This window comes from Lates calcarifer, linkage group LG12, assembly GCF_001640805.2.
Source record: "Lates calcarifer isolate ASB-BC8 linkage group LG12, TLL_Latcal_v3, whole genome shotgun sequence".
Taxonomy (NCBI): Eukaryota; Metazoa; Chordata; class Actinopteri; family Centropomidae; genus Lates; species Lates calcarifer.
Window position 1 is genome coordinate 4,779,179 of NC_066844.1, and position 21,458 is coordinate 4,800,636.

At 42.2% G+C, this 21,458-nt stretch overlaps 3 protein-coding genes across 3 annotated transcripts in view; 2 read left to right on the top strand and 1 right to left on the bottom strand.

Moving 5' to 3' along the window:
- The window catches only part of cenpp (centromere protein P), an 88,021-nt gene extending 85,839 nt beyond the window's left edge, over nucleotides 1–2,182 (bottom strand). Inside the window, exons 1-3 of the mRNA XM_018686412.2 lie at nucleotides 2,037–2,182; nucleotides 730–888; nucleotides 384–538 (exon numbers count right to left, since the gene is read on the bottom strand). Of these exons, the coding sequence (XP_018541928.1) occupies nucleotides 384–538; nucleotides 730–887 (313 nt within the window). The 5' untranslated portion in view covers nucleotide 888; nucleotides 2,037–2,182. The remainder of the gene's footprint in view (nucleotides 1–383; nucleotides 539–729; nucleotides 889–2,036) is intronic.
- Nucleotides 2,183–2,367: 185 nt separating this feature from the next.
- nol8 (nucleolar protein 8) lies at nucleotides 2,368–11,896 on the top strand. Its single transcript, XM_051074523.1, is given in 22 exon segments — nucleotides 2,368–2,583; nucleotides 3,343–3,484; nucleotides 3,675–3,737; nucleotides 4,289–4,367; nucleotides 4,496–4,652; nucleotides 4,824–5,033; nucleotides 5,035–5,123; nucleotides 5,221–5,468; nucleotides 5,935–6,107; nucleotides 6,109–6,915; nucleotides 6,918–6,968; nucleotides 7,081–7,386; nucleotides 7,603–7,788; nucleotides 7,908–8,033; nucleotides 8,263–8,356; nucleotides 8,950–9,088; nucleotides 9,202–9,282; nucleotides 9,647–9,972; nucleotides 10,076–10,220; nucleotides 10,649–10,713; nucleotides 10,952–11,034; nucleotides 11,225–11,896. Coding segments are annotated over 21 exon segments (3,609 nt in total). The 5' UTR covers nucleotides 2,368–2,583; nucleotides 3,343–3,363; the 3' UTR covers nucleotides 11,285–11,896.
- Nucleotides 11,897–12,029: 133 nt separating this feature from the next.
- gpr37l1a (G protein-coupled receptor 37 like 1a) lies at nucleotides 12,030–19,773 on the top strand. Its single transcript, XM_018686426.2, is given in 7 exon segments — nucleotides 12,030–12,964; nucleotides 12,966–13,013; nucleotides 16,898–17,110; nucleotides 17,112–17,456; nucleotides 17,458–17,520; nucleotides 17,522–17,572; nucleotides 17,574–19,773. Coding segments are annotated over 7 exon segments (1,677 nt in total). The 5' UTR covers nucleotides 12,030–12,358; the 3' UTR covers nucleotides 17,925–19,773.
- The last annotated feature ends 1,685 nt before the right edge of the window (nucleotides 19,774–21,458 follow it).

Here is a 21,458-nt window from a genome sequence, read left to right on the forward strand (position 1 = left end):
ACATTATTACATCAAGAGGGACCCACTGAAATCTGCCCTGTGGTATTTTATTGCAAACAAATAAAAGTTATATGTACATCTCTTGAATGCTTTTCCTGCCACTTAAAAGTTTTGTAAAGTATATTTTTAAATATTCTACCACTGTCTTCTACTGTTTACATGCCAGAAGTCTTCTTCTCCCCAGTTCTTGGTGGGGCATTGCCACATTTTTTGGCATGATACCACCACCACCTGTTGCTCACCATGAAACCAACAGAACATGAAGTGTGCTGCTGACAGGCTTGTGCAGGATACGAAGGCACACCCTCAGCAAAACATTACTCCATAGCTAGTTTTAAGAAACTCCATGAGTAAGAAGGATGTAAACAGTGCTGTTCTCTTACTTCTTTGCAGAGTTTTTGTGGTGCAGCTGTTCAGACTGATCCCATTCATCTGTGTCTGCCGCTTCAGATCATCCTCCAGCTCCTCCACTTCCTCCTTCAGCCTGGACACCACCTTCTCCTTCCCTCCTACAGGTCTCTCTCCGCACATGTACGACCTGTGGAGACGAATGACAAACTGTCACAGCAGCTCAGCACTTCTGTTTTCCATTTTCTAAACCACTACACCACCCAGAGTAAGTCTAAGTCAGTACGTTTAAAGGAAAAAGTCAATCTGTAAGGTTGAAGTGTAAGGTTTCATGCTGGTAGTGGGAAAGATTCTGAAATGAAGAATAGAAATGAAACTCACAGGGCATCCTGCATATGTCCCTGGAAATTGAATGTCATATCCTTGTGGTTTTCCCGCTGTTGGCGCTGCAACGCTGCAACTTCAGCCTGGAGATGACTGATCTGAGCCTCCAGCATCTTCACCTCCTCAGTGTTCTCCTCGCTCACCTTCTCCTCCATCCTCAAGGACAAAAATTAACTTATTAAATAATAAACAGCATAAAAACAAGCAACATAAACAGGTCAATAAGTCAACTGTCACAAATGGGTGTCACCAACACTATATGCAGGATGTGACGGGATGCTATGTGAGATCTGATTTATCTTGGTCTGTATGTCCTCTATACGTGGACATAATATTATTTTGTATGTTTGTGATAATTTATATTTCACATTAGTTTCATGCAGATGGCACAAAAAACAAGATGTAGTTTGTGTGTTATTGTTGATGTTATTATGTTGACAGTTTCGTGTCGCTTGCCAAATTACCAAATTTAATATAGGTGGGCTTACAGGTGGTTTTAATGTTTAATGTTGTTGCAGCGAAGCTGTGATGCACTGTTTGTTCTGACAGCGCTGTATCATAGCTCCTCTGTGATACGCCCATGACCCTTCTGTGGACCACCTTTGGTAGGCACTGACCACTGCATATCTGTCGTTTTGGAGATGCTCTGACCCAGTCGTCTATCTATTAAAATGTGGCTCTTTTCAAAGTCGCTCAGTTTTCTAAAATGTTCCTGCTTCCAACAGTGAACTTCAAGATTTAAATGTTCGCCTGCAGCCTAATCCCACCCCATGCCACTGTAACGAGGTAATCAATTAACAAGATAATCAGTGTCATTCAATTCACCTGTGAGTGGTTTTAATGTTGCGGCTGATGTCATGTACTTATTTTTATTTAAATATCAGTTAACCTTTGTGTTTTTTGTGTCTCAGAACCCCCTTGAAATTCATTTAATTTTTATTAGTTTTTATCCTCAAACTGAATGTGAAATAATGAACAAATACTCAAATGGTAAACTCACGTAGTTTACCAGTTTACCAGTTTCCGTTGGCCTTAAGTATGAATTCACTTCCAACCACCTAAAGCTTATCTAACAGCCCTAACGACTAAATAAGTATGCTCTTAAAGGATTTACACGTTTTACATGAATTGTAATCAAAACATTGATTCCTAACTAGCTAACGTTACTTTACGGTAGCTTAGCGCACTCGTCTCGGTTATAATGTGGACCTATTTGAATAAAAGTCACTTTAAACTACTCTGTCCACATAAAAAATGCTGTTTTTACATTTTACTAAACAATTAATGACAACACTTTGACTCACCTGAGAGATTCCAGTTTCCTCACTTCTACTACAACCAAAACCGTTTGGAGCCTCGCGCGCCGTGGAATCTACCACTTTTCCCGAATCGGAGGGGGAGAATAACTGTTTCTCTGGGGAATTGTTAGAGATAACGCCTCCTTGTGGATACAAATACCGTAAAAGCTTATCAGTCTGTCCCTTAAAAGTACATATTATCGCTTTATTATTGTTAATAGACACGAAATGAAATGCTGCCCCATATAGAAAATTCTGATACTCCCCTTTATATAGAAAGTCGTACCTAACTGCCACGGTCTGAGCTAAATTAATTAAGAGAAAAATAATTATTTCTTCGTTGATTAACTGTCATAAATTAACCTTGTCTGTGATAAATGTGTCTAGCTCTGGCTTAATTTGTGCTTTTTATAGTGGCCGTTTGTTAAAAATTTGATCGTACTTAAGCCACAGCGGAACGTTTCGGTTCTGGGGAAGCAAGCACAGAAGGAAAAGTCGGTAGGACCGGAGCCCCGGACAGAGTTAACGGTAACACCAGCTGGATACATGTGAGGTAAACATTTGCTACATTTTCTGTCGATATTAGCTCAGTTTTAAGTGAATTTAATTAGAGATCTCATAGCGCAGTGAGAGTGGCTGTGATCGTGTGATAAGGCAGTCTGCTGTAAACCCTCCTCTCATGAGGCGTATAATGTTTGGTTTTAGTTTAAACCTCCTCAGAGAGGTGTTCGTTTAAGTTTTGAGGCTATAGTTGAACTGTCTCCATGTCTTCTGTCCCCTCATATAATCCCAGACTGACTCCATGATGTTGAGATCAGGGCTCTGTGAGGGTCAGACTATCTGTTGCAGAACTCCATGTTCTTCTTGTTCTCTGAAGATAGTTATTTATCACTCTCGGTATATTTGGGCTTGTTGTTGTCATGCTGCAGAATTAATTTGGGACCAATCAGACACCCCTCTGATGATATTGTGTGATGGATAAGAATGTAAAGCATCCAACATGTAATGTACAGTTCAACAGCAGCACAAACTATATCCTCTAAAATGACCATGAAATTGTATCAATACTTAAAGTATAAAGGATTCAGGTCTCTTCACATAGACAAAGAAGACCGACTTTTCTTGAAAAACCCTAAAGCCGTCACCACTCAGCCTCAGACTGTTACTTAACTGAAGAGAGGAACTGTTTTTGTATCTGTACCGGGCACTTGTTTGCATATTAATTACAGTAATAATCTACCAACTCATCTAGGTTTTCATTTGGTGTATTTTATGTGTAACCAGCTGATACTGATGTTTGTTGTCTCTGTAGTGATAGTGTTGTCGTGGAGCGATGCAGCGGCTGTACGTCGGCGGGTTGAGCCATTCGATCACTCAGAAGGATCTGAAGGATCGATTCGGGAAGTTTGGAGACGTGCAGGATGTGGAGCTCCGGACCAGGAGGGACGACGAGGGTGAGGAATCACAAAAACACACGCTGACACTCTGACAGCCACTGATACTCATCCTTTAATGAACAGAAATGTTTTTATATTTATTTCCCTCTATCAGTTGTGTTTCCATCAACTGTAAATCACACTGCATTTATATTTTCCTCCTCATTGACTCTGCATGTATTCTGACTGATGCTGTTCTTCTCTGCAGGTGTTCCTTACAAAACCTTTGGCTACATCAACATCAACATTTCAGACGCTGACCTGAAGAAATGTGAGTGAACTGAGCTGCTGTCTCAACTCAGCTACTCTGTCTGTGCCTTCAAGTCTTATTTTATTTAAACCAGGAGAAAATGCTGTCAGTGAGGAGATAAAACAAAGCAATTTCCTGTTAAGGATCGATAAAGTACTATTCTATTTTATTCTATTCTAAAACACTTCATATTGGTTTCCTCTGTTTTCATCAGTGTCAGTATCTTAAACAAAACAGAATCAAGCAAAAAACTGCACAATTCTAGTTTTGGTGAATAATTTAACACAATAATTTGTGTTTGAAACAGATAAAATACTCTCATTCCTTTTTAAAAAAGAAAATATGATTTTAAAGTCATGGAACAGACAAAATGTTTTGTGAAGATGGAGATGTTGTTTGGTCAGAAACTTTGTTTTGTTTCCAAGTTGGGAATTAGTTGTGTGTTTAACCTCAGGCCAGGCTCGGGGCGTTGATGCTGTTGATGCTCACTCTCAGCTTTACCCTGTGCTTTCTGACTAACATCAGAGCTCGTGTTATATTGTCAGTGTGAGATCGGTGTCTTTCCTCTTCAGGTCTGACGGTGCTGAACAAATCCAAATGGAAAGGAGGAACTCTGCAGATTGAAACAGCCAAGGAGAGTTTCTTGCACAGGTAAAGAAATGTTCACCTCACCGTGAAAGTCTTCAGACTTGACTATGACTATTTTGTCTGTAAAGTATCAGAAAATCTGAGTCCTCCTGATCTTAATGTGCAGTGAGTTTGTGGTGTTTGTGTCTCAGACTGGCTCAGGAGCGGCAGGCGGCGGAGGAGCAGCGCCTCCAGCCACCTGCAGCTGAGGACAAGAGACAGAAGCTGCTGGACTCCCTGAGCAAAGCCGGCGTGGACAACTTCACCATGAAAGCTGCAGTCCCAGGGACCGAAGTACCAGGACACAAGGTCGGGTCATCTACTGCTTCTGCTGCCAAAAGAATAATTTAAAAAATGACATAATCACATAACCGGGGCCATTAGCATCATTCATTTCAACATTTTTGCTGATTAGTCTAAATGAGGTGCCTTAGCATCATGTGTGAGGGTGGAGGTGTTGACTGTCTTCTGGACTTTTAGGACTGGGTGGTCAGTAAATTTGGACGAGTCCTCCCCGTCCTGCAGCTCAGGTGTCAGAAAGGCAACAGAGCCCGAACCCTGAAGTACGACCCGTCCAAATACAGCCACAACATCCGCAGGCTGGACCGAAACGCAGCCGACGAGCCCACGCCTGTCACCCAGCTCACCTGGGAGGTACAGGGAGGGGACGATGACATCAGCAAAAAGAGGCAGGGGGGAGTTCCCTGCATACGAACCACCGAGACCCAAGAAGAGTCGGAAAGACGTAGTCAACTCCCACAATGCTGTGGGCAGAACCAGGTAACAATGTGGTCTTTTCTGCTCCTTAACGTCTGAACTAAAGTTTCCACTGGTTTCTCAAACATCCACCCATCTCCTCCTCGTTGTTTCCTCTCAGATTCGATCACACCGAGGCTCATCACATCACCAACGGATTTGAACCACAGACCAACCACAGGCCGGCTCAGAGGAAGTGGGCACCTGTAACCGGCAGTGACGTCGATTCAGACGAGGAAATCCGCAGGCTGGTGGCAGCTGAGAACACCTCCCATGGTGCACTGCAGCAGGAAGTGGAGGAGGATAACCTGGAGGTGGTTGGACTTGACTATTTGGAGAAGTCAGGACGCTCCCGACAGCAGCAGAGAGGTAACATATTTGTCTTATTTTGAAATTCAGAATTTGTCTCATCAGTATTCCTGCTAAAGAGGAGCTGTTACCACCTCTAGGAGGATGTTGTATTCCTAGTTTGTAGCATTCAGTTAAATTTTCTCTCTTATGTCAGTGGTACTCAGACCTGATGCTGGTTATTTTCAACCTTTCCTGTTGTACCTGCAGGTGATAAGCTGATTTCTAGAGCCAGTGTCTCTGTTACACACACTGGACTCAGTTTCCATCAGCCAATATTTCTTCAATAAGAACTAGAGCAGTGAAAATTGTTCAGTTGTAATGAATAAAATAAGATAATGGAATAAGAAAACAAACTTTTCTTGAAGAATTGAAGAGAATGTTTTATTAATTAGCTGAGAACCAACTTGTAGTCAGGATGCATCAAGTGATCAGGAAAAACCTCTTTCAAATATATTTAAAAATGTGTTCTTCTTTGTGATTCCAGGTAAGCCCGATGGCGAAGACGAGGATGACTATGATTCAGCTGACACAGATGAACTCTTCGCCTCGAGGAAACCTCCTCCTCCTCCATCATCATCACAGGAGAAACAGACACTGCCCACTGCAGAGCACCTGTCAGTGAACAACACCAACAAGAAGAAGAAGATGAAGAAGAAAAGTAAAGGAGGAGTAGAAGAGGAGGAGGAAGGAGGAGGAGGAGGAGGAAGATCATCTCACCTTGAGGAAATCTTCCTGTGCAGAGCAGAAAAAGGATTCTGGTAAACAGAGCTCTCAGAAACAAGACAGCAGCTCTGACAACCAGAGTAAGAAGATGACAGTCCTACCTGCTGTAAAACCCCCTTTATCAGAATCAGACAGTGATGAGGATGAGGATGATGAAGATGAAGATGAGGATGAAGATGATGAGGAGTCAGAATCAGCTGACTCCTGTTCAGATTCTGATTATGAAGCAATGTTTTCAAATGTCACCTGTCTGGAGATTTCTCTGGCTGATCTACAGAGGATAGCTGAAGAATCCCAGCAGACCTCTGAAACTACAGCTCCCAGCATCCTCAGCGCCAACCCCAAGCAAGAGACTAAACCAGCTCCCAAGAAAGGCACAACTCCAGACGAGATCCTCGCCTCCATCATGGAGGACGACAGCAGTGATGATGAAAAGAAGAAGAAAAAGAAGAAAAGAAAAGTTGTGTCAGCGCCACTGCCTGCCTTCCAGGGTACAAAAACACTGAAAGAGGGATCAGAAACAAATGACTGCCTGAAGACACAGACAGAGGAGGAGAAGGAGAAGGAGGGAAGAGGAGGTGTGGTCAAAAAACAGAAGCTGGATGCTGAAGCTCCTCAAGTAGACCACAAAACAGCTGACGGCAAAATCAGCAGGACTCTGAGCAAACAGAACATGTCAGAGAGCAGTGAGGAGGAAGAAGGAGAAGAGGAAGAAGAAGAGGAAGAAGAAGAGGAGGAGGAGGAAGAGAAGAAGAAGAGGAAGAGGAGGAAAGGAGGGAGGTAGTGAAGAATTTGGTTGCGACAAAAGAAAAAACAGAGAGCGCTGAGACTAGTTCCAGCAGTGATGATGAGGTGGAGGAAGAGGAGGAGAGGATGAAGGCCAGTCAGACTGTCCTTACAGCTAAAGCAGCAACTGTTACCTTCATCCTCCAGCTCCTCTAGTGAGGAAGATGAGGACGAGCAAAAGATAAACTCTGTTAAAGATGCTAGGAAGACTGCGCTGCCCCCTGCTCCTCAGAGTGAGTCCTCCTCCAGTGAGGAGGAGGAGGAGGAGGAGGAGGAAAAGCAGGCTCCCTCCCGGGTGACATTAGGAGCTGAGGAGGAAGAGGAGCGGCAGAGGAAGGCCAACGTGAAGAGGCTAGCTGCCATCCAGCAGAGACTGAAAGAGGCTGATGAACACAAGAAGCTCATCCAGGGAGCTCTAGCCAACCTGGTGGGTCCCTTTAATCCTACATACCGCTCCTTTAATAATGATAAATCAATAAATTCATGACTTTAAGAAAGATATTGTAAACTAATTCTTTACCTTTGAAACTAAACAGAGGATAAATTTGAACTGAAATGATGTAGTATACCGCTCTGGAGGTCTGGACAATCAGACTTTGCGACGGTACAAATCTTTAAATTATCTGCGATAAATCTCCATCAGGATGCCTCAACACCAGGAGCAGGGAAACACATAGTTTTTGGCTCTGATGACGATGAGGAGGAGGATGGCGATGATGAAGATAAGCAGCAGACGTCAAAGAAGACCCTGTTCCAGGAGAGCCAATCAGAGGACGAGGCCACAGGTGACGAGGCATCAGCCAATGAGAACGACACAAAAAAAGACAAGGTGAGTGAAGAGTGTGGAGTAAATTTTAACGGATGATGGCGACCGCACAGTTTTCTTCTAGATGAATCAGCTGTGGTTTAACTGTGTGTGTGTGTGTGTGTGTGTGTGTGTGTATTCAGGTGCGTCTGAAGCCCTCAGGCCCTCAGCTGTTTGGCGGCAGCGAGGATGAGGAGGACGGTGCTGAAGAGGAGGATGGCAGCAGGTTTGACATCAGGCCTCAGTTTGAAGGTCGAGCAGGTCAGAAGGTGAGAAGACGAGTTGACACAGAGCTGCTCTGTATCCTCCCTCATCAGTTTGTTTACAGTCTGGACACTTCATCTCCACAATGAGAACAGACAGTGGTCTTTCATTTTGTAGAACTGACCTTTAAGAGAAAGCTTCAGGCGAAAGAAAAGTCAGAGTCACCCACATCATAAGATCACAGGGATGTGACACTGATTCAACGCACACCTGATGTTTATGTTTGTTTTCCAGCTGATGGAGCTGCAGTCTCGCTTCGGGACGGACGAGCGTTTCCGGATGGACTCCCGCTTCCTGGAGGAGGACAAGGACAAAGATGAGGAGTCAGGTGAGGGCATGGTTACGCTGTTGCCATGATCTGTAGAAACAGCAAAACAGGCATGGAAAAAAAAGAAGTTGCTTCCTTGGCAACGGCACAGAGGTCTGGACACGTTGATGGTGCAAATTGTGGAACTATTTAGTCCAGGAATGTGTTTTATTTCCATGGTTCAACTGGTAACATAAACTAACATTACTGACAAGATGCTGATGATCAGTGCAACAGGTCAAACGGGTACGTCAGCTTCTGAGGAGGAGATCATTTAGGGCGGTGGACGATACTGTTGTGTCTCATGTGTGTTTCCACAGATATATGCATGTCGTTGAACATGATTTTGCACTATAATAGTAATTAGTAATTTGTCACTGTAGTCATACAGCGAAATTTGTTTGGTAGCTCACAGAGACCAGCAGCAATAAAAAGAAAATATATAAATAGAAGTATTTAAAAAATAAAATACACAAATACCAGATAGTAAAGGGGAAGAATATTTTGTCGGAAGATTTGCAAATTTAATCAGTTCATCCTGTAAAGCTTTGTTTGTGTACGCATCATGTGTTAGCATCTCTTCCTGGTGAATAAAGTGACTGTTGGTGGTTCAGAGAGGAAGAGGAGTGCAACAGAGGAAGATGAAGCTCTGGAGGAGGAGAGGAAGAAGAACCTGTCCATCCTGCAGAGTGTCCTCGGCAGCAGCCAACAAACCTGCAGCAGCAAGGCCGCCGGCAAAGCCAAGACATTCAGGTCAGACACGCAGTCTGGACCACAGCCACCTCTGAACTGAAGTTTATATTTCAATCTTCAATAGGAAATGAATTGATTAATGAATGAATGAATTAAAATGTGTGTGTTTTTAGAGACGTCGCTGCGCTGCACTACGACCCCAGCAAAGAGGAACACGCTGCGTTTGAGACCAAAACAGAGGAAACCAAGGAGAGGTATGAACACAGAAATTAATTCACCAATCAGATCAGTATCTGCACTGGTTCTGGCCTCCAGGGTATGAGCCAGACCTGATCGATCCACATTAAAAGATTAGTCGATATTCTGTGTTTTTGGAAAAATCTCATGAACTTGCTAACTGAAATTACTGCAGGGAAAGTCTATTTAATCTATTTTAAATTAAATCTATTATAAAATGAAGTGTGAAAAAGAAAACATTGCTGAAAACTTTACAAGTTACTGTGTTTAGAGAACATTAGGGGACCCAGGATTGAGCCTTGTGGCACACCCCCAATGAGTAATATACTGATGTATTGCTCATATCCAGTAAGACTATCATGTGATCTGTTGTCTTCACAGCAAGTCTGCCAGGAGGAAGAAGAAAGAAGAGGCTCAGAAGCTTCCAGAGGTTTCTAAAGAGATTTATTACGACGTGTCCGGAGACCTGAAGGCTGTTTTTGGTGCAACAAAGTCTGACAGCGTCAGTGGAGGAGAAGAGAAGATGAACTGGGACCAAGAGGAAGAAGAAGAAGAAGAAGAGGAGGAGGAGGGAAGAGGAAAAGAGGAAGAGCAGACCCTACTGTCGTCTCTCGTCTCTGCTGATCCCAGCGCAGGGAAAGAGGAGTCGTCTGGATTTAAATTCTCCTTCTTTGGAGATGACGCAGAAACAGAGAGTAGAGAAACAGGTACGTTAAATCTCAAATATTTATCTCTGTCTCAGAGGAAATATTTGTTTTTTTTCTCACTTTTTGTGATCTCTCTCTCTCTCTCTCTGTCACAATCTACCAGTGGAATACAAGGTGGAGAGCATCCAGGCTCCAAAGGTGTCATGGCAACAAGACCCTCGTTTCCATGACAGCAGCACGGAGGAGGAGGAGGAGGAGGAAGAGGAGGAGGAGCAGCAGCAAACTACTACTACCATTAAAACCAAAAGGTGAGAAAAATCTCCACTAGGGCTAACAACCGTTTTTATTATTGATTAGTCCACTGATTATTATCTCAATTAATTAATTAATTGATTTGCCCTCAGTTAATATATTCATAAATATATTAATGACAAATTACTGTACTAAATAACTCTCAAATATCATCAAAATAGTTTCCAATTGATAATTCATTTAAGGATGAGATCTGATGAATCATCAAGCTCTCTGTCCTTGGGGTTGTTTATAGTGTTGTATTCAGTTATTTCCATGCATAAAGTGGGCTCAGCAGTCAGATTATCTGTTTCAGAAAGTTTAGAAACATACCTGTTGACTTGGGATTTCATCGCCACAGAGCAGATAGTTGTTCTAAAATCCATTTCAGGTCAAATCCAGCATCACCTGACATGTGTTTGTGTGTTTGTGTCACTGTTGACAGCAAGGAGACTCCTTCAAAGACAGACCTCTTCTTCTTCTTCTACCCTGAAGACAGCAGGTTGACAGGTAAGATGGAGATTTACTATGCTCTTGTAGCCCCATCAGTGACCTCAGCAGTTTGTATATTGCTCTTAAGCAGACCTCATTGAAAAAGTCTATTGATCTTCATATATATTTTCACTTGTTAAAATGTTTGTCTGAGGTGAAACCAATGCTTCAGAAAACAAGAGGATTTCCTGAAATGTCTTTTTTGTGTGTGTGTGTGTGTATGTGTGTGAAATCAACCCTCTCTTTCCTCCATCAGAGGGTCCCCAGTCGTTCTGTCGCTCCTCTCAGCTGGAGGAGCAGAGGGAGCAGTGGGAGGAAAGGAGGAGCACATTGAGACAGGTACACATCAGTTTACACAAAGAAGCATCGTATCACCCTCTCCTGGCGCTCTCTGTTGTGTCTCTGCTTTTGAATTTGTGAAGGGGCTTTAAGTTAAACTGGGGTGTTAAGTTAAGTAAATATAATATCTACGCCTTTTTAAAAGGGGAATATTTAATCGATATTTGTACTTTCTTGTCTGTCGCCACAGGAGTACCGCAAGAAACACAAGGATGCCCGCAGGAAACTGAAGTCCTCCCTGAAGAGCTGAGGATTATATGTGTTTCAGTGTGCACACATTGTCTGGACTTCACAATTAAGGGACTGTGAGATTATTTCTCCCTCTCAGACTGATTTTAACAGTCACACAGAGAGAGACCAAACAGCAGCTGAAGACACAGACTTAGAGTGAAAGTTATCAGATTTATTTTTTCATTTTAGTAAATCCTCAGAGATATTTTGCCTCCTGTTGGAATAGGTGCACCTGATGTTCTCGTTAGTTTGCCATGGAAACAATGCTGCAAATGAACTGAAGGACAGTCAGCAGCTGCAGCCAATCACAGCTTCAGAGGACCAAACCCGTCAGGAAATACATGAATAAACAACATGGTCAAACAAACAGAGAAATTAGGGTATTTATAATAAAAACAAAAATAAATATGAAAAAGTGTAATAACTTTTTTTCTGCATTATTTTATCTTCCACTGTTGCCTCAGGATTTACGATGGAAGTGTTTTCTTCCTGCATAGTCATTTATTTCTCTATTTATTTGGCCATTTTATTCTTTTTTTTTTTTTTTTTTTGAAGTTGTCAGTTTTGGTCCTCCACACGTTGCCTCATATTACTGTGGACTAAAATAAAAATAAGATTTTGTCTATTTGAATATGGAGAACCTTTCAGTTTGTGGGAATACACTCCAATGTCTGGTTTATTAAGTCCACTTAGCCGAAACTAATGCAGTCTAAATAAAATTCTAAATTTTTAGAAGTCTAACATTTTACACTTTACAAGGTTATAATCTTCCGTTTTTTAGAGATGTATCGAACTAAAGTAGTACCCAGATTTTTTTCTCTCTGCAGGCTTCACTTCCGGTTTCTCTTATTTTGAAGTTCCTAACCGGAAGCTCCGTTGTATTCATGCTACCTTGATGAAGCTGATGAGTAACAAGTGAAGTGAGCGGCAGACCTCAAACTTCTCCATCAGGACCGGAGGGAGGTTCGGCTGTGAGACAGTTTTATGGACAGTTTCTGTTTCCAAAGTCAAATATTTGTCGCAGCACATGTCTGTGAAAAGGGAAAATAACACGGAGCACTTACATTTAGCTCAACGGTAAAAAAAAAAAAAAATGAGCCCGGTTTTATTTCTGTTGCTTCTGTTTCTTCGGACCGTGGAGCTCCGCCATGTCCGCTCAGACCCGGGGCTTCAGTCGGGGTCCTCGCTGGAGACGATGCGGGCGGAGGATGCTGCCGGGACAGAGGAGCCCCTCACCCGGGAAAGGACTTCTGTAGGTGGAAGTTTCAAAGTCCCCGACCTGAGGCGGGTCGCCCGAGGAGCCAAAGATGGGAGCCCCAGGAAAAGAGACCCGCACTCGCACCCTCCGAGCGGTTACGGGGGGCAACCGCGGCGAATCGACGATCCGAGCGGTTACTTCACCACGCCGCGGACCGACCGGTACACCTCCGCCCCGGCGGGTAACTCCTCGTCGGGTCGAGGGATCCTCAACCCGCTGTACCCGGTCACTGACGGCGCCTACTGGGCGTACGCTGTGATGCTGCTGGCGCTCGTGCTGTTCGCCGCGGGCATCGTGGGAAACCTCGCGCTCATGTGCATTGTGTGGCACAACTTCTACCTGAAGAGCGCGTGGAACTGCATCCTGGCCGGGCTGGCGTTCTGGGATTTCCTCGTCCTGTTCTTCTGCCTTCCGGTGGTGGTCTTCCACGAGCTCACCTTGAAAGAGGTTGCTTGGAGACCTGTCCTGTCGGCTCGTGCCCTATCTGGAGGTGAGGAGAGGTTGAACGTGCAGGTGATAGGTTAAAGGCACAGGGGCCCCAGGTGTCAGGGGGCCACTGTGTTTGTCAAATATCAAAATAGATGCAAAATGACTATAGAGAGACAACAAACTGCACCAAGAGACTCAGTATGACTGAAAAATACTTGCGAAAAGGAGGTGCACAGTGATTATAAAGATACAAGTATTTTTTAAAAATAGAAAAATACTCAAAGAGATGTCAGATGAGAAAAATCTGACTTCAAATAGACACAAAAGTGATACAAAGAGACACAAAATGGCCAAAAGTGACTAAAAACGACGACGATACTCAAAACTGTCACAAAGAGATTCAAAATGTTGAAACAGATGTGAAATGACTGCAAAGAGACACAAAATGACCACAAATAGACACGAGATAACCAAAAAGAGACATTTATAAAAAGACACAAAATGACCACAGTTCTCAAAAAAAGACTCAAAACAATCACAACTTTCAGTCTGAGGGTCTTGTTTGTATGTTGGAGGAGTTGGGGGCCTGTTGTTTCATTATCCTTCCATGTGAAAGGAAAGGCTTTATTTTAACGCCCTATATTTAACATTTATAAGCAGATAAACATTTAATGGCGGCAGTTAATTGAGGATTTAGACTACCAGTGCTTCAAATAATTATGTTTATGACAGTGTTTTTGATTAATCTGTTTATTATTTTAATTGTTAATTCCTTAATCTGAAGAATAAAATGTGGTCCAAACCAAAATATAGCTATTTATCTAGAGTATGTAGTTAGTTTCCAATGATTTAAAACAAAGAAAATCAGCATTCTTCACTGTAACAAGAGGCTGATGCCAATGTTTTTCATTGAAAACTGAATTAAAACACAGATTAATTGATTTATTCTTCTGTATCTGTTCTAAAACTCCGACATCATCTAGTTAGACAGATGTCAAACAAGTTTAACCGTCACGACAAACAACTTATTGTGGCGATAATTAATTTTAATCAGTGCCATTTAAAACAAACAGCGTGCAGTTTCACACTATCAGTGACTCTTTGTAAATGTTTTCCAGTTTAATAGAGAGACATCCAGGTCTGTGATGAATAGTCTGATTGTGACTCAGAGCAGTCTTCACTCTCAACAGACGTGCTGTTATGGGCTGTTTGGCCTCTTTACTCGTCTGTTATGAAGCATCAGGGGAGGCCGGCAGGGGCCCCTCATGAAGAGGCTCTTCTTCCCCAGTGAAACACAGTGAAACAGTGAAATACAGAGGCACAGAGAGCAGCAACTGGGATCTTTATTCACAGGTGCAGAGCATAGAAATCTAAAACCAAGTCTCTGCAACGCAAGAAAAAATAACATTACTGCTGTCTGTGTAGAAAACAGGAGAAAATGGAGGAACAACTGAAATGTCAGGCCTCCCTCCACTTACTGAAAAAGACAGAGAAGTCCTTTATTACTGCAGAAAATTAACTCAGCAGCTGTTTAAGTTTGGATACATGACAGACTAATTGTGTTGGAGAGTTTATATCCTGCATTTTATAACATACATATTTTGAAAGTTGGTGTTTTCTGCACAGGGATTCACAATTTCTACGGTAAATTTGGTTTTTCTCCATAAAAATGTCAGAAATGGTGAAAAAATGCTCATTGTGACCTCCCAGACTCCATGGTGACAAATAAAACCCCCAAAAATACTCAATTCACAATGATTTAAAAGAGAGAAAAGCAGCACATCCTCACATTTTAGAGCCTGGAACTAGAAACCTGTAGAAAAACAGTTACTGTCATTATTGATTACTCTGTCAGTTAGTTTCATGAATTATCGATTAATCGTTTGCTTTTTAAAATTTCAGAACATAGTAAAAAATCTTAATTGCTCATTATATCCAAGAAATGTTCAAAACTATAAATAGCTATTTTCTTTTTCAATTGACTAATCAAATGAAATGTTTCAGCTCCAACCTCATCATAGATCATTATAATTATCAATCTACTTATTATTTTCTCAATTATTTGATTAAAAAATAGTGAAAATATCCATCCCAGTTTCTCCAACATGACGTAATCATGTTTAGTTTTGTCTGACCAACAATCAAAGACCCCAAATATTCATTTACCGTAAAATAACGCAGAGAAAAGCTGTAAATATTTATATTTTAGAGGCTGAAAGAAAACAAATTTTTTGGGGGCTTTAAAACCACCACCAGAACACTTGCTGTTCTAAATATAATATTGATTTATAATCTAGTTAGTTAAAAGCTCAGCTGAACAGTATTTTAGCTGAGAGGGTAAATTACCGTGCAGAGTAATAAGACAGAGCTCTCCCAGCCTGTTGATTACCACTGCTGGATTTTCATCAGTCTCCTGCCTCAACATGAACCCGGACTCCACACGCCTACAGAGCTTTAAACCACTGAAGTGGACTTTTACTAATTTGTAATAACAGCTTGTACGAAGCAGCCTTTAACAAGGTCAGGATGCCGGCCCCCTCTGTTCTGCGTTACTTTACCTATTGTAATGCTAATTAATGAATTCATTTCCTGCTAATTAATTAACATTTTCTAAAATGCTGTGTAGCAGTTTGCGCTCTGAGAGTCGTATTGAGCAGGGTTTAAAGCAGGTCAGGCTGCCAGCTGCCCCTGTGCTCTGTTAGTTAAACCATTTTCATGCTAATTAGAGCTCGGTGTTAATTATCCCGAGTTGTGTCTTAACTGTTTGAGGTCATTAAGCAGGCACAGAAGGAGGACATGTCTCTACAGATAGTCTGGGTTTTTGGCCAAAACCAGCAGACTTTAATGTGCACGAGCCTCCAATAACTGTCTTCTAGTGTCTGACTCTATTTCCTCTGTGACTCCTTTTGTTTCTCTGTTCCAAAGCCTAAAGCTGCGTGGTTGTTTTTTTTCAGCCCTGGTCTTATTGCTTTAATTGTGGTAATTCATTTAGCATAACAAGGCAGAGGAAACTTGTCCTTCAAGTAGTAAAACACCCTTCTGTGCCCCACTTAGTCCACATGAAGTTCTGTTTCAGTTGTGCAGGTCACGTCTGACTGGACTCAGAGCAGCAGCATGAATCAAAATGCTTTAAAAAAGTTAGGCTGAATGATGTAAAACTATAATTTAAGATTAGTTTGAATGATGTTGCTCTGTTTAAAAAGCATAGTTTGTCTTCATTTTATTTTTTTATTCCAGCACAGTACCACATTTGCAGAGTTGATACCAAAAAACTCCCCCTGTAACTAATAAATAATAATTTACCATTGTTTCACAGATCATTTATAAGAACAGCTTTTGGGTTAAATAATGAGCCACTGGGCCATTCATCCCCTCAAAGAGCGATGCAGAGCATCTGGACCAAAATCTCTTTATTAACAACTGATGGAGCTGCAGCTGGAGCATCTCTACAGCTTCAGCTGCATGTTTTCATTTATTTATTTTATTAACCATTGAGATGAAGAACCTCTTTCTCAAGGGAGACGTAGCCAACGCAGGCAGCAGCACAAAAAAATGCACAAAGTTGCAGATGGAAAACACAACAAAAGACTCCAAAGGAGGAAGCCACATTTATTTATTTCACCAGGTAAATTAAAAACAGCATCTTAGAGAATCTGCCTGTGCAGAATACACAAAGGCCTTTTTTCTCATTTCTGTTTGGAGATTTGGGACAGAAAGCAAAAAAAAGAGAGAGGAGTGCAGAGACTCTGGTCCAGCACTTTCTGTGTGGTACATATGAAACTCTCCTGGTTGAATCATCATCGTGTTAGGATCATGTTTAGAGGAGTCAGGTGCTACAGCTCAGTGGTCTCTCTACACCTGGCCTGGCTCTTCTTAGTGACTTGATGTAATTCTGAAACTTGTGTCATTAACCTTTCGTCTCCACGTCTGTCACTTCTCCGTCAGGTGTCGTCTCTGGGCGTGGCCACATTCAGCCTCTGCGCTCTGAGTATCGATCGTTTCCACGCAGCCACCGGCCCCGGGCCCCTGCAGACGCCGAAGGTGGAGCCCTGCCAGTCCATCCTGTCCAAGCTGTCCGTCATCTGGGTGGGCTCCATGTTGTTGGCCGCCCCCGAGCTGCTTCTGTGGCAGCTCCTGCAGGAGACTGTCAGCCTGCCGATCGCTCCCCACCGACCTGCAGCAGGGCCAGCCAGGCGGCTCGCTGATGGCTGCGCTCAGAGCCCGAACAGAAACGTTTAAGGTGGATATCTGCGTCCGGGAGCCATCGGTGGAGCTACCAGAGAGCATCTACTCCCTGGTGCTGACGTACCACGAGGCCCGCATGTGGTGGTTCTTCGGGTGCTACCTCTGTTTGCCACTGCTCTTCACTCTGGCCTGCGACTTGGTGACAAGGCAAGTGTTAGCCCAGCGTCTCCTACAGAAACCTGAGGGTGACAAGGTTAGCGGCAGGTGCTCCTCCACCTCCTCCTCTTCTTCTTCCACAAAGAAGAAGCAGCACGTGAGGAGAGCAGAGGCTGCGCTCCACTGTGATGGCCCTCACCATCTTGTACATCACGTGCAACCTGCCTGGAGAGCATTTGCAACATCACCCTGGCGTACATCTCTGTCCCGGTGTCGGCCTGTGCTCCCGGCTCTGGCTCTGCCGGCGCTCGGTTTGATCGGACAGTTCCTGTTGTTCGTGCGATGCTCGGCGACGCCGGTGCTGCTGCTGTGCCTGTGTCGCTCCCTGGGCCAGGCCTTCATGGACTGCTGCTGCTGCTGCTGTGAAGAGTGCGTCCCAGACGGCAGCTCCTCCTCGTCCTCGTCCGCCTCAGCTGCAGCCACCTCCACCCTCTCCTCGCCCACATCGCCCTCTCCGTCCTCCCTGTCTCCGTCCAGCAAAGAGGAGACGATGAAGAGCGTGTTGGCGACAGAACCAGCGGTCTTTGACAGAGTGAAAGACTCTTCAGCAGCTATCGGGACGCCGTGCTGAGGCCCAGAACTGCCACACAAGTAACTTTAAAAGATCATTTAGGTTTATTACAACTTTCTCCTTATGTTTAGAGTCTGTTCATTCTGTCAGTAATTATAACACTCACTAAGTTCATGGCTGAGATCCAGGAACACGGTGTCATCACTGAAAAAATGACAAGGTCATGAAAGATGAACAGTCAGACGACCAGGTTTGAAACAAGCCAAAAGTATGTTTAGATTACACCACATGGTGAAAAGTATGTGGAGCAGAGGAGAGTTATTATCTGTAGCTACAATTTACAGATGTCCTTTAAACGCCTCGTGCAGGCTGTTGGCTAAGCTACAGTGCATTCAGAAAGCCTGTTATGTTGCAGCTTTATGCTAAAATCAAAAAATCAACAATCAGTACCACATAATGACAAAACAAAACGTAAGACATTTTATACATTTATTTAAAAGGAAAAACTGAAATATGACATTAGCAGAAGTCTTTGTTCCTTTTGCTGTGACACTTGAACTTTAACTCACGTTCTTCCCATTTCTCTTTGACATGTTTCTCCACCTGTGTAAAATTTAATTGATTAGACACACCTGTCTATATTAAGGTCTCACAACTGACACAGTGCTCCATGATTGTTACATGGAGGAAGTGTGTAACAATCAGGACTCTTCCTAGAGCTGGTCACCGGACCTTTGTATTAGAGGAGACCAAGAACCTGATGGTCTCTCTGGCTGAGCTCCAGAGATCCTGTGTGGAGAGAAACTTCAAGATTGATTTGATTTTAGCATAAAGCTGCAACATAACAACGTGTGAATAAAGTGCAGGGGTGTGAATAGATTCTGAATGCACCGTATATAAAGTTGCAACAGGGTTATTTTATCTACCTGGGTGGGTTTTAATCTACCTGTAATGTATGAAGAAAACGCTGAAGAACCTGACTGTGAGCCAGACCTTATGTGGTTAAATGGGGTCAAATCCCTGCAGCCAGGATCCAGATCTGATGAAGAGCCTGAGGCCAGAAAGAGTGGAGGTTGTTACAGCAGCAGATTAATTCAACACACAGTATATCACACACAGTATGTGGGGATAATGGTGTTGTACTGATGATAAGAAGCTTGTGTTTCTGGACCTGTCAGTCGTCTTTTTAGTGATGAGGTTTGTTTTTATTTCTCTCCGCTGTACTCAGGTCTCTCTCCTGGTCTCACTGAGATTACCTGATTAAATAAAAGTGATAGAAATCGTTTTCTCTGATCTCAGCCACTAAGTCAGTGAGTACAGTGTTCTTACAGAAATAATGGACAAAACTACCAAAATAAAACCCGAGCTGTAATAAACTGGAATAATCTTTTAATCTCAGTCTGTATGAACTGTAGAGCCACTGGTTAGAGTTAGATAACTGTACAAAATATCCTGTTCTTATAAAAAGGAGTTTAGATGGATTTAATCCTGTTGTTGAACGACTTGTAATAGTTTTGCAGTTTTTTTATGATACATTTTACATGTCGTAGTCATTAATAACTAACACTCATTCAGGATATTAGTATTACCTGCTCTAAGTACTGTACAAGAGAGAAACACTGGATCATTTGAGTTTGGGGGATTTTACGATGATGAGACTTTGGTCAGCAGACTGACTGACTGCTGTTTGTGAACTGTTTATTTTTTTCCCATTGATTTTGCTGTACGTGTTTGCTCATACATGATTCATGTATGCCTGACTTACACTGTGTCCACAGAGGATGTGTCATGTAAATAGTACATCGCCACTCTGACAGTTTACATTACTCGATATTATCCTGTGTAGTCAACAGGTTCAAACTGTGGTGAGAGATCAATCAACATTTTGAATTTACATGAAACAATTCAGTGTGAGGTGTGACCTTTTTTTTTTTACTTGTTTTATTACGTTTGGTTTAGTAAAGTTTAGATTTTCTTCAAGAAAAACTGCTCTGTGATACCTGGGACTAGTTTCCTGTGTGTTTTTAATGTCTGGTGTACATACAGAAACAATTACACCTCTGAAAGGAGTCTGTTTACTCATCGTTTTATTATGAATATATGAGTTTATGTGTTTTACAATCAAAACTACTGCAGTTTTTTCACCAGCAGAATCTTAAATGTGGATCACATACAGATATTTTTCTTATTGTCAACAAATCCAGTGGAAAGACCAAAACAAATCATGAACTGATCAGATTAATAAGTATTGCCTGATATATCTTATTCATAGCTCCACTGTTGTCCAGAAACTATCAACAACACATAAATGAGCCAAACTGTTGCTTTATTATTTGTTTCTAGAAACACAAGAGCACCAAATGTGGATTCATCTGCTGCTGAAAATAGTCCCCAACAAATGCACTATTTAGACTCCTGTTTGAGTAAAGTTTGTGCCCCAGCTGTTTTAGTGAATAAAAAATGAAACTATATTTCTGTGAAGTGTTTAATAATGTTTATGTCTTAACTAGAAATCAGTGGACTTGAGGCTGAGAGCCACAGACAGGTTAGAGAAGTTAATGCTAACACATTGTTGGCTTTGGTCTGCACATGGGATTTGTTGACAATAAGAAAAATATGGAATTACAGTTACAGGATATTACAGTGTCTTCGGGACGCTTTAATAAGAACTTAGTACGTGTTTATACAAAAATCAGCGTAAAGAAAGTAATTCATCATCACCTCTCTCCAAAAATGTATTTGTGTTTTGTCTTAAAGTATAAAATTGGAACTTTCTGTAGAAAGCAGGGTTGGGTTTAAGTTAGACGTAAGAAGAAATAAAGTCAGAGTCAAGTTAGAACGAGAAAAGAAGAGAAAACAACCAAACAACCCAAAAAACGGGGGAGGAGAAATTTTCTTTTTTCCAAACAAAGAAGAGAAAAGACAGAGAGGGTAAAGGAAGAGTTGCATTTGACCCTATAATAATTTGAATGATAATTTTATTCATCAGAACACCTTCAGGGGATTCTCCTGTGGGTTCACTTTATCTGGAAAAAGAGAGAGACAGGTTTGTGTTTTTACTCTGATCTCCATCGGAAGGAATGCTACTCAGCAGAGCTCTCAACACCCACTGAAGGAGAGAGCTGTTCACGCCTGACTGTGACGCCGCTTTTTGTCATTATTCAATTATTGAAGGTCACAGCTTCACAATAACAGTCGGCCTTTGAGTTTCTGCAGACATAATGAACACACTCGCTCTGTGACCAGTTGCTGGGGAGAGCAGACAAGAATTCCTCACTTAACCAAATATTTTCAGGCTTTTCTCAACTTTTTTTCTCTCTCTTTTAACATATTGATCTAAAACATTAGTCATGCATTTCTTCCAAAAAAAAGGGGGAAGGTGGGGCTGCAGCCTTGTGAATATATTGTAGTGTACATACAGTCTTGTACATTTAGAAATAAATAAACCTACTACACATGTATGTGAAGAACAGAGAGTCAAACAGCAATATTTCAGTTTAATGGAGTTCTTCTTCAGTCTACTCTCAGACTGAGAGGGCACCTAGAGTAGACCCATTATCAGATTCTTATCTTGATACAGTGCTGTTTTATGAG